General features: G+C 32.4%; 1 protein-coding gene across 1 annotated transcript in view; it reads right to left on the bottom strand.

The window, feature by feature from the left end:
* Positions 1 to 12,555, bottom strand: part of LOC132733548 (uncharacterized) — a 34,876-nt gene extending 22,321 nt beyond the window's left edge. Inside the window, exons 1-7 of the mRNA XM_060720204.1 lie at positions 12,422 to 12,555; positions 11,808 to 11,888; positions 9,078 to 9,154; positions 7,546 to 7,601; positions 4,519 to 4,728; positions 3,692 to 4,051; positions 2,082 to 2,172 (exon numbers count right to left, since the gene is read on the bottom strand). Of these exons, the coding sequence (XP_060576187.1) occupies positions 2,082 to 2,172; positions 3,692 to 4,051; positions 4,519 to 4,728; positions 7,546 to 7,601; positions 9,078 to 9,154; positions 11,808 to 11,888; positions 12,422 to 12,427 (881 nt within the window). The 5' untranslated portion in view covers positions 12,428 to 12,555. The remainder of the gene's footprint in view (positions 1 to 2,081; positions 2,173 to 3,691; positions 4,052 to 4,518; positions 4,729 to 7,545; positions 7,602 to 9,077; positions 9,155 to 11,807; positions 11,889 to 12,421) is intronic.
* Positions 12,556 to 13,194: the final 639 nt, after the last annotated feature.

The raw sequence follows: 13,194 nt of genomic DNA, 5'->3' as shown, positions 1-13,194 counted from the left end.
AAAAAATAAAAAATTCATCTGTGAAGTTTATAATTAAAAAAAAATTCATGACAAAATCATTATTCTAAAAAACTAGCTCACCTATTTATTACAATGGGTGCAATTAAAAAGGAACATTCAGTAAAGCACTTACCATGGGTTTCATTTGGTTCTTTGAAATATTATTATGTTCAAATTAATTTTTGTAATAAGTATGTTATGTTACAAAAGTGCAATGATGACCATATACTGCTCACTTGAACTTAAATAAGAAGAAACAATTCATATTTGTTAACAATGAATGAAATGCAGGCATATGATTAAGATTAAGGTCATGTAACATGATTTAATATTCATATCTACATCTGATCTTCAACACAAAGGCAAAATATTATAGCCCTATTCTCTTCCCTTTGATATGTGCATGTTATAGAAAGGAACAGGGCATCAGCAGAAGAGTTAGTAAACTTTGAATGGCCAAAACAAGAACTTGTACCTGAAGTTTGAGGGCCAAGGGCCCATTGGTTTTCAGGTTATTGGTTGGAAATCATTTTGACATACTGGGTCAATATAACCTTGACCTTTGACCATGCATCCTAAAATCATTGCAAAGACCAATGCATCTATTAAGTTTAATGAGGGCCAAGGGCCCATGTGATGTTGAGTTATTGGTGGGAAACCATTTTGAATTACAAGGTAAATGTGACCTTGAACTTTGGCTCTGTGCCCAACATCAACTAGGTCATTTACGGAGCCAAAGGTCAAAGCAACTGTTAATTTTGAGGAAAATGGTACATCTTATACAACAAAGTTTCACAAAACAAGATGCAGGCAGGAAATATTCTATTTGCTGCATTTTGTACATCAAGCTTTTTTGCAATGTTTTCCGTTTTTCAAGAATCCCTTGATGTACAGGAGGAGCGAACGTGGATATGCTTTTTATAATAATATTTGGAGTACAAATACATAGCATCTTTCATTTAATTGTTTGGTAAGTGTGAACAATACTTAAGAATTACCATACCTTAGATTTATTGTTTAAGTACCTGACAAAATATCATATTTTATATAGTGGCCGATTAGGAATTCGATAAGGTACTGAAACCAAATAACAATGTATTGAATATATATTGTCTTGTGTTTTTCTTTCTTCTGTAATAATGCATGGTATCGCAAAAGTTTCTTAAAAATTTCATCATACAGTAGAACTTCTATGAGTCGAACTTTGATTAGTCGATTTTCTCGATGTGTCGAAGTAAAATGAAAGTCCCGATTTTTTTCCTTATATCTTCCTTATAAAAACCTATTAATGAGTCGAGATTTTATGTGTCGAATTTTTCGATGTGTCGAAGTTTTTTCGTGGTCCATATAGAATAAATCTAGTTCAATTTACCACAAATAGATCAAAGTCCTTCAATTATATTGACACCTTCGATCTCGAAACATTTTTCACACCTTTTCTGGCCGCGAAGACGATTTCCGATCATTTTTAGTGACAGTTGTTTATTACACAGCCGAGTGTTCAAACAGCCTTTGTATGCGTTAAAATATGTGAAAAAATGCTTTAATTGTTACTATTTTAATTTCCGTAGCGGTATTTGAAAGTACATGTAAAAAGTAAGAACTAACATTTGAGTACTTTCGTGACCCGGTGTTGCGTGATAATCACACGCAAAATATTTACTATAAACTGATTTAGTTATTGCCCTTTCGTATCGTTACGCCTTTGTAACTTTATTGTATACGTCAACAGGTAGATCAAATCATTAGCCCTGAAAAGTTATTTAACATGTCATATTTATCATTGTATAATGTAAAATATCAGATTAATGAATGAAAGAAAAAACATGAAATAGGTTACGTTATAGATCTTAGAACTAGGACTAGTCACATGTTGAAATTTTGTCATGAAATTCAGACCGATTCATGATTCGAAGTCCCGATGTGTCGCAGTTTTTACGCAAGTCCCTCCAACTTCGACTCACCGAAGTTCTACTGTATTTGATTCTTTAGCACATTATCATCTTATATTCAATTAAAAAAGTACAATATTTTACAACTTTTTTGTCAATGAGTATAAATAAAAATAAAAACATAATTACCCATCATTCCTTTGTACAGGTTCACACTTTTTAGATTGTGGGGTTTTAAACTCAAAGCCTTCTTTGCATCCTGGTTGACACACATATTTCCCTGAAATTAAATCATTATCTAAATGAATATCAATTAAGATTGAATAGTAACTGACCATTGAATTCTTTATCATGCAACATGAATTTTATAAGAGGCAAGATAATATACTACTATTTTCTCCATTGAATTGTAAGTACTATTCATCAGGTTATTTAGGCATAAGGCAAATTTAGTGTAAAACAAAAACCAAGAGGGCGGTGATGGCCCTGAAATCACCCATCTCTCCCTGACAAGGAACAAGTTATATAGTAAACTTTAAACAAAAGCAGATAAAAAATCTAAATCTTAAAACTCATATCACAAAGTTCATATTTGTATCTGAAATAGTGCATGTGTAAAAACATTACTGGTTGCTATAACTAAGGGAAAACAACACTTCAAAAGGAGTGTACATATTAAGAAAATCAATAACTGCCTTGGGAGGGGCCAATTTTGACCCCAGGGCTTTTATTTGAACAAACTTGGTAGACACCCACAAAAATATATTTCATGCTTGATAACAAAGCTTTAACTCTTTGGGTTTTTGAAAAGAGGATTTTTAAGTCTTTAATACATACATCTAAGGAAAATAAATGACCCCTGGTGGGGACAATTTTAACCCAAGGGCTTTTATTTGAACAAACTTTGTAGACAATCTCTAGAGGATGTTTGATGTGTAATACCTAAGCCCTAACTCTTTAGGTTTTTTTAAATGAAATTTTTTAAGATTTTAATATATACATATATGGAAAATAAATAACCCCTGAGGCGGGGCCAATTTTGACCTCAGGGCTTTTATTTGAATAAACTTGGTAGACAATCACTGAAAGACATTTCATGCTTATTATTCAAGCTCTAGCTCTTTTGGGTTTTAAACGATGAATTCTTAAGATTTTACTATAGACATACATGTATTAGGAAAAATCAATGACCCAAGTGCTTTTAATTGAATAAACCTGGTAGACAGTCACTAAAAGATGCTCCATGCCAAATATCTAAGCTCTAGCTCTTAAGGTTTTTTAAAAGATTTTTTAATTTTTTTCTTTCTGTTGCCATGGCAACCAGAGGTCTGCATGCAATTAAATTCTTGGAATAATTTTCAAAGGTGGCTACCAAAGGAACAATCCTGTGAAGTTTGGATGAAATTGGCTAATTGGTTTAAGAGGAGATGTTGTTTAAGTAAAAGTTAACGTACGGACATGCCATTTAAATGGACTAAGGGGCCATTTCTTTTGTTATTTTCTTTAACAGAGGGCCGTGGCTCCTTATTCTATTGTTACGGAATGAACTTTATTGTTCTCTTTAGTGCTGTTTACAGTTACATATGGCCCCCTACTGCTCTTAGATAGTCACAAAGTGACAAGGTGAGCTAAAAACAAAACAAAAAAAACCACATTAGTTACTTTAAATGTGTTATGTATAATACAAACGTTCAAAACTCAAAAATATGGCATACTGATATGTATGCTTGATACATTGATAACAAAATGTAGTATTTTTAGGCAATTGACCTCCTATAAAATCTTAAATAACATCTTACCTTCTGACACAGAAAAGTTGTATATTTGATCAAATCCCTCTGGTGACTTCTCACATGCTGAGTCCTCGAAACAGGGCCCGCTGTGGTCGGAACATTTATTTTTCTCTTTATATGGAGGAAAAAAATTGTTATTTATATCACATTCACATTTTGAGTCAGTCCAATACCATTTCACACCTTTCACTATATCACACTCTACAAGGCCTCTATCTGTACATTTGTGTCGAACTTCTGGGCATGTAGAATACTGATCTGACTTTATTGATTCTAAAGGATTAAAATAATCTTCTGGACACCAGTCACATTTTATTTCTGCTACCTTTGAATGCCCTTCTGGAAACACAATAACAGGCCCTTTCCCTGAAGAAAAAAGTAAAAGGATATTAATTAAAATTGAGTTGTGAAAGCAAGTATATTGTACACACAAGTATATTTTGAAGGAAACATCACTAAATGCCATATATGCTATTTTGCTGTTAAATATGATGTGATATGTACTGAAAAATTAGTATTGACCGAGGCGATATATTAATTTTTTAAGTACATATCACATCATATTCAACAGCTAAAAAGTCCATATTTCTATAATATTTTACCAAAATTAAAATTGATACAAGTAAATCCAGCAAGCTTTATGCACTTTAATAGAATATCCTCTAAAGTTGTGTTAAATGGCTCAAAATATGCAACACTTACTTTATTAGTATATATAACTAATTCCATGGAATATTGAATAATCTATAACAAACAAATAGTCTTACCTAAAAACTTCTTATACTACAAATTTATGCATATTTTTTTAGTTTCTATATCTCAGGATAAAATACCTTTATCACAAAACTGAGGAATTCCACAAGCTTCTCTGGGGTCTTCATAATCATTATAATGTGTACAATGATATGTTGACCCTTCTCTTGCACTTGAGCAATTCCAACTGATTCTAAACTGTTTCCATTCATCATCAGTATATGGGCAACGACCTTCTTTTATGGTATTAAACGGTGCAAGCTCAGAGTTCCTCTTGTATCTTTCCTCTCCTAATTTAAAAACATGTAATCAAATTCTATTACCAATACACAAGTACTTTTTAAATATGAAATAATAAAACAAGAGGGCCATGATGGCCCTGAATTGCTCACCAGAAACATCTGTTTTTCAGGGTTAGAAATGATATTTCAAATGAACTTGTACTAGCAAGGCAAGTCAAGCTCAACTTGCCCCTGTTGCCCTTATAGTTTAACGACTTTTCAAGACTATGACAGTGACTCCTTTTTTTCTGTGACCAAAAAGTCGGGCTAAATAAATTACCCAAACTTAAAATCAAGATAACAAAATTAAAGCACAAAATACATTTTCAATTTGTTTCTGAGTATATTCTTTATAATCATTTGCATATTTCTCTGTTTAAATGTCCTAGCTGATCTATGAAAGAATTTAAAATTTTATGATTTTAAGTCTTTTGGACCTTAGTGGAGTTTTATTATTATTGTAAAAATAATAAATCTGATACATCTGTACTTAATATTATCATACACAAATTAAACAAATTATATTTATTCAGGTTTTTTTTATTTGTTACTTACTCAGAGACATTTGAAGGATGCTTTATGTCAAATTAGAAAACAAGAGGGCCATGATGGCCCTGAGGTCGCTCACCTGTATAAAGGCACCCAGAGCGGGACTGTTTAACCCTTTCCCCCATGAGCATATTGTGAAAAATGGCCGTTTTCACTGAAAAGCCTCCTGTTACAAGTTCAAACTGCTATGAAACTATGAAAAATGCTTCAATACTAATCAAACTTGGCACAACTGTTGACTGGACCATTGCCTTTGTAACGACATGCTCAGTCTTAAATTTCCTGTTACCATGGCAACGAGGGGGCATCTCAAAATTGCCAAAAATCACTATTTTGCCTCGATTTTTTCCATCAAAATTTATTTCAAAGTGCTGCAACTTCTCAAGGGATTGAGATAGAGTCAAAGGCTTTTCAGCGTTGGTTAAACGTTACATTATGATCGACCTGGGGTCATTTTTAGCCTCTCACAAGTCCAAAATTTTTCTTGGCGATGAGGGGGACTTCGCCCACCTTCAAACCCCCCTAACAGAAGGGGGCACATCCCCCTTCTGGCAACCCCCTGATGTATCTATTGGATGGGGGGCGGCGCCGAAAAAGTGCTCAATTTTTTTAGCAACATTTCTCAAACGAAAACTTATGTTTGGGGCCCAAATAGGACATTTTTTTCCTATTTGAGGCCCAAAAAAGGGGGGGGGGTCGAAAGTGCGTTGTTTCGCGTATATATGTGGTAAAGGGTTAACAAAAAATGATTTAAAACTTTGGAATCACCTAAAAACTAGTTTTTCCATGTTAACATGTGGTCTTTACCTAATTTTGGTGAAAAATTGTTGTTTTGTAACATTTATATTTTTTTTTAGTTAACCCTTTCCCCCATGAGCATATTGTGAAAAATGGCCGTTTTCACTGAAAAGCCTCCTGTTACAAGTTCAAACTGCTATGAAACTATGAAAAATGCTTCAATACTAATCAAACTTGGCACAACTGTTGACTGGACCATTGCCTTTGTAACGACATGCTCAGTCTTAAATTTCCTGTTACCATGGCAACGAGGGGGCATCTCAAAATTGCCAAAAATCACTATTTTGCCTCGATTTTTTCCAACAAAATTTATTTCAAAGTGCTGCAACTTCTCAAGGGATTGAGATAGAGTCAAAGGCTTTTCAGCGTTGGTTAAACGTTACATTATGATCGACCTGGGGTCATTTTTAGCCTCTCACAAGTCCAAAATTTTATTGGCGATGAGGGGGACTCCGCCCCCCTTCAAACCCCCCTAACAGAAGGGGGCACTTCCCCCTTCTGGCAACCCCCTGATGTATCTATTGGATGGGGGGCGGCGCCGAAAAAGTGCTCAATTTTTTTAGCAACATTTCTCAAACGAAAACTTATGTTTGGGGCCCAAATAGGACATTTTTTTCCTATTTGAGGCCCAAAAAAGGGGGGGGGTCGAAAGTGCGTTGTTTCGCGTATATATGTGGTAAAGGGTTAAACCCCAGGGCTTTTATTTGAACAAACTTGGAAGACACCCATTAGAAGATGTTTCACGATGTTAAGTTTTTACTACACACATATGGGCCAATGAAAAACAACGATCTGAACAAACTTGGTAGACACCCATAAGAAGATGTTTCATGCTAAACATCTAAGCTCTAGCTCATTGGGTTTTTTAAAAGAAGATTTTTTAAGTTTTTACTATACACATATAGGGCTATAAAGTTTTTTCTTTTGGTTGCCATGGCAACCAGAGTTCTGCATGGAATTAAATTCTTTGAATAATTTTTAAAGGTGACCACCAAAGGAGCATTCCTGTGAAGTTTGGATGAAATTGGCTCAGTGGTTTATGAGGAGATGTCATTTAAAGTAAAAGTTTACGGACGGACAGACGCCGGACGAATAGCGATCACAAAAGCTCACCCTGTCAATTTGTGACAGGTGAGCTAAAAAAATGATAAAAAGTAAACATGGTTAAAGATCCTGTAACACAATTTTTTTTATGGTTTTATATCATAAACAGGATGCTCAAATTAAGATTTATCAATTTGTAAGTTCCAAAAAGCATTATTTATAAAGATATTACCGAATTTAACATTTCATGTAATTAAAGGGAGGTAATAAAAAATACTCAAACAAAAATGCAGCATATTGATTCAGTGCTTTGATTTTATACTGTGACTCAAATCATCAACAAAGCAATTGCTGCACGAGGATTCTGAACCACTGTAAGCCAACACTGCATCGCAATATACAATAGCAGCAGACTCTTGCACCTGTAGTTCTTACCTTCATTTCTCTTCACATCTTGTTGTGCCAGTGCAGCATCTTCTCTTGGGGCACTTCTGAATATAAAGCATGTGTTTAACATCAGCATATAGTTAAACAGCAATGGAATACTGAAACCTACATAATTTGTACTTCAATACAATCTGGCCAATTGTAAATGATGACAATTAATATGATATTTATTAAGGCCTTGCTATTTTCAAATTGAATCCTGTGATTAAGATTAAAAACAGAATTTTGTTTATTAGATTACAGATATTTATTTAATATACATGTATACATTCTATAATATGTCAGTCTTTGATACATATGCCTTCCGGTTAGCTCAATAGGTAGAACGTTGGACTGTGAATCAGGCATTCTGGGTTCAATTCAAGGACGGCACAGGTCACTTTTGTTGTGATTGATCATGAAATCCTTTCTACTGTCACTTGCACTGTACCTCTGCTCTGGCACGAACAGAAGTGTCAGTTCCTTGCGAAGGTGAAGGCAACTAGTACTGGTAAACTGCTTGATAGCCTGCCCAGGAATGATGTGGTGGTTGAACTGTGCTCTGGTGAATTCAATGTGGCTTAATTACTGTCTTGATCTTGAGTGAAATTTAACTACCAATACCACCACCACATCATACTTTGATACATAAAATGTATTGAATCTACACAAGTACATGTATAATATTCTACTACTTAATCTGTATGAAAAAAAAGTTTTATAAGATCCAACTTTTAACTTCAGCCCTTAAGTCTGGCATTTTTGTAGCAAGGACAATACTAATAAATTGTAAAAACTTCAACACAGAGTTCTGAAATCTGATTTTAATGACTTAAAATTCATCAACTTAGAAGATCTTTAAACTGACCAATATGTCATCACTCCATAACCAGTAGAATTCAACAACTTGCAGTTGAAGTCTTTAAATGTCTAAACAGCATTTCATCAAAGAAAATGTTCAAGCACTTGTTAATGTACCTTCATCAATTAAAAATTTTATAAGATACCAAACTACATTGATTGTACCAGTCCTAAAGTATGCACACAAACAAGTAAAGTAAAAAGTTTTCGCTTTGAAGCGAACATTTTAGTTATCTTTTCCTTGAATTATGTACTATGTTTATTATGTAAAACCCTGTTATCGGTACTGTATTTTAATTTTAATGCTCTGATTTCATAATAATGACAATATCAATTAATATAATCGTATGTATTATTATCAAAAAATTAGCAGTTATCATTATTATTTTTATCTTTTTTTCATGTCAGATACAAGCTTTAAGCTTTTGTACTGTTAACCATAACCGACTATCAATAACGTTTGCCTTACTGGCTTAACAGGTGGGCATTCCCTTTAGTAGTTTTCAAGATACCAACTTGTACACATAAACTTACCAATAGTATGATGGCGGCACTGGGATGAGTAAAATAGCTCTCCCTATTCCTTGAATACCTGAGCTAGAAATAAGTATAATTATTTGAATTTATTCAGTGTTTCACACTTCTCATCTAGCCATCAGGAAGGACAATATGTAACTTACCTTTCACCTTCATATATTGGGATCCCAAATGCAGCTCTGTGTGTATCCAAGTGGAGTAAAAACACAAAGAGGAAAACCTGAAATCAGACAAACATATATTAAAGTGGTTTATTTATCAGACCCTCAAATATTTGCTATGCACTTGTTAGGGGAGTGGTTGTTGTTAAGATTTTTTCTTATGTTTCTTTCATTCTCTAAAACAATCTTAACATAACATAATTGCTACATTTCATTTTTTTTTCAAAAAAATTCTCAATTATCATTCTATGTTAACAATTTGATTGTACACTCTTTCCAAATTTTCACTATTTTATGGCTCAAAAGTTTTAAAGAATTTCCTTATTGTTCATACCTGGACCTATTCAAAAAAAGGTACGGATAAAGTTCATTGTCATACATACTGTATTCCTAGAAAAGATTTTGCGCATTTTAAGTTAGCGGTTTTCGCGGTAGGCATGATTCCGCGAATCTTTAAAGCCGTGAATATGTCACTTATAACAAATCCGCGAACATTTCTAGCTTCAGCCAAACATAACATAAACAAGTGCAGAATATTTATTATAATCTACTTACACAAAAAAACATATAAACACAGGTGCTATAGAAATGTGTAAAGAATAATTTATGTATGTTATTGATACTAGTTTGATTTAATGATAATCTCCCATCAAATATCATTTACAACACAAATAAATCAAGCAATGATTACATTTTGAAAATCCAGGAAAATGACATTGAATTTATTAAAAATTACTAGGAGTTTATGTGGATCATAGATTATCATGGAACTGTCAAATTGAACATCTGATTAAAAAATGCAATTCATTACTGTATCTTCTACTTCGTATTAAACAATACCTAAACAAACAAATGAGGATAGCTTTTTTATAATGCATACATTATTAATTGCCACACCTCTATTACTGCTGCACTATTTGGGGAAATTGAAATGATGAATTACTGAACAGCTTTCAGAACAGAGCCACCCGTATTATACTTGATGCAGACATTGATACACCCTCAAATATATTGTTTCATAAATTGAATTGGTTAAAAATACATGACCGCATACATTATAAAAAGGCAATTTTTGTTTACAAATCCCTTAACAATCTATTGCCAGTCATTATATGTCTGATTAATTTTCGCATACAAATCACACAACTCTTAGATCACACACTCAACAGACACTACATATACCCAAACCTAGATTAGAATTTTGCAGAAACGCAGGGCCTTACATCTGGAACAAATTACCATTACATATCAGGCAATCAAACAGTCTTGCACAATTCAAAAAAACATTCTTAACATGGTGGTTCTCTGGTGGAAACCTCTGCTTAAATGCAATGTAAATATTTGTTTTTATATTCGTTTAAATATGTTTGTTTTATATATATGTTAATTTTAACTTTTGATAACATCCAATTCAGTGTATATATTATCAACACATGTCTTTTGTTTGTTCAAGGTTGATCTCACATATTTCAATGTTGAATGTATAATAATGAAATCAACTTATGTAATTATTAAATCTCTTATTGATGTATTGTATTTTATAAATTGTTTTGTACATTGTTGAGGCTCACAGGGCCCAACTGTGTTGCCTCATTAAATAAAGTCGCTACTTACTTACTTACTATAGAAAATATGGAAAGCTGAGGCATATACATGTACGATGTATGTATGTGCCTTTAAATTAAGTTATCTATGTTTTACTTAATATAAGTTTTTTTTAGAAATAAAACTTATTATTAAGATATTGCCACTCATTTACTTGAAATAATTCTTATTTGTATTGATCAATCACTGAAATGTTCAGCATACCCACAAAAAAGCAATTGATATCTCAAAGTGTGTGACTACATTTACCTGTAGTTGGACTAAAACATAAAGGTAAAGCAACTCCACTGGGTTTTCTTGACATGACTGTGAGGACTGGAAATAATTTTTCGACAGATATAAAATGTTCCATGTTCAATTTTGATCTAGACCAATATAACTTTTGTGGAAAATTTCAGATCAATTTGCTCATCTGTTTTTGAACGCTTTTCACACAAATTGGGCTACGAATAGCACAAAATACGATTTCAATTAATTTCTTAGTTTTTTCTTAATTATCTTTTGCGTATCTTTCTAATTAAAGTACACTAGCTGATTTTTTCTTTTATACAGGTTGTTTGTTTGCATTGTTAAAGGATAGTCTGTTATGTCGGAAAATTGCTTATATATCTAATGTTCACATGTTTTTTTGTAACTAACTATAAACACAGGACCCCAAAATTCTATCCAAAACAAAAAAATAACAATTAAAAAAAAAATCCATATATATACTATAAAAGTTTTTTTATAGTATATATTATACTCTGTTCCTATTATATTACGGGTTCTATGATTATCACAGTATTTACATAAAATTTCTTTGACTGCTAGTAAAAGCAACACACAATGATGTTAATATTTTTCAAACTGGCACACTAAATTCATTTTCATCTGGCCCAATAAAAATAAATTTGTGAATAATGAATGTTAATTTGTGGCAAGAAAACTATTTTATAAAACCTCCTTCATACATTTGACCATAATTTTTATGGCACTATTTTCATTAATCGTTTTTACATAGTCAATTAAAATATGTTATTTTATAATCACATATACTGACACATTATCTGTTCATATAGTTTGAATGTTATACCAAGTTTAAACTGTTCGAAGTTTTTCACAACTTACTTTGAAGATTTTGACCAATCTATATCCTTCCATACTTGCATTTTTGGGGACAACTACCGTGATACCATAGTTCAACCTCCTCTGAAATTACCCAAAATGGCAGACATTGGAAAAAGTAAAATAAATGACATTTTAAAAGGATCTTTTTTTAACAGTTTTGGAAAAAGTTCACTTATTAGATAAAAGAAAAATCTCATATTTCATATATGATATTTATTATTTGAATATTTTTCAATAAACGTTAAGTACCTTGATAATTCATAGAACCCAGGGCCTGGCTATATGGGATTTTTTTTTTAAATTGTTATTTTTTTGTTTTGGATAGAATTTCGGGGCCCTGACTGCTAAGATTATTAGCTTATCTTATCTATATATGTAATAAATTAAAATGTTGAAAATTAAAACTCACTCAGTGGAGTTCCTTTAAATAGATAAAAGTAATTAATCTATTACATGATTAAAAAAATAAGAATATTAAATAAATATATATATATAAGATACTACATGTAGTTAGCATGTTTTGACATGGTCCTATCCGTTCATACTACGTATTGACACACCCACATTAAAATAGAAATATTAACAAACAAAAAAATCCAAGCAATTTTCCCTACCTTCATTTGCTTAAAAGGAGGTCTCACTTTTTGAGCAGATAATTTAATTTAATTGTAGCTACATCTCTACCTTTTTCATCGAGCTGAAATAAATTGTGAAGTCCACTTTCGTTTTCAACCGAATAATAACAGAGGTAGTCCGATTGTCAGCTTAATCTCAGGTAATAATTACAGGTATTTATTTACCTGTACTAGACTTATAGTTTTATTAGTTTAGTAACAAATGATGTTATATACTAATTTTCTAATGAAGTTAATTCTTGGCATTAAAAAATGTGCATCTAAGGTTATTAAAGACCGAAAATAAGGCTAAAAACTGTCATCTAAACAGTGTCGTCCTCAAAATGTGTCGGACACTGTCATAACTTACTTACTTAAATTCGCGCACGGGATATATTTTAAGCATTTACCTAATATCATGCCTTCAATATTTATGTCCCAATATCATGCCTTCAATATTTATGTTTGTCTACAAAAAAAACACACTGATTACTCTTCAGGTGAATTTATGTGGGTTATGTTAAGGCCTCAACAGACGGTAGGATTTAGTTGTACAGATAAAAAAAGCTATACAACACTTGTATTCAGACAGTAATTCTACACTGTAAGAAATATATGAGGTTTCCCCTAAAAAGGAACCCGTTACATTGATCCTTTACTTACTTTACTCACTAAATACCTTTTTCGCCATGAGTAATGATTGAAACACCTCCATTTAAAAAAATATATATATATTTTTTTAATGTGAAGCCTGACCGAGACTCAAACCTGGG

Source organism: Ruditapes philippinarum, unplaced genomic scaffold (assembly GCF_026571515.1).
Source record: "Ruditapes philippinarum isolate M1 unplaced genomic scaffold, ASM2657151v2 ctg5359_1_1_1_1, whole genome shotgun sequence".
NCBI classification, from domain to species: Eukaryota; Metazoa; Mollusca; class Bivalvia; order Venerida; family Veneridae; genus Ruditapes; species Ruditapes philippinarum.
Note: the sequence above shows the minus strand (reverse complement) of the source record. Positions and strands in the feature narration are given on the sequence as shown.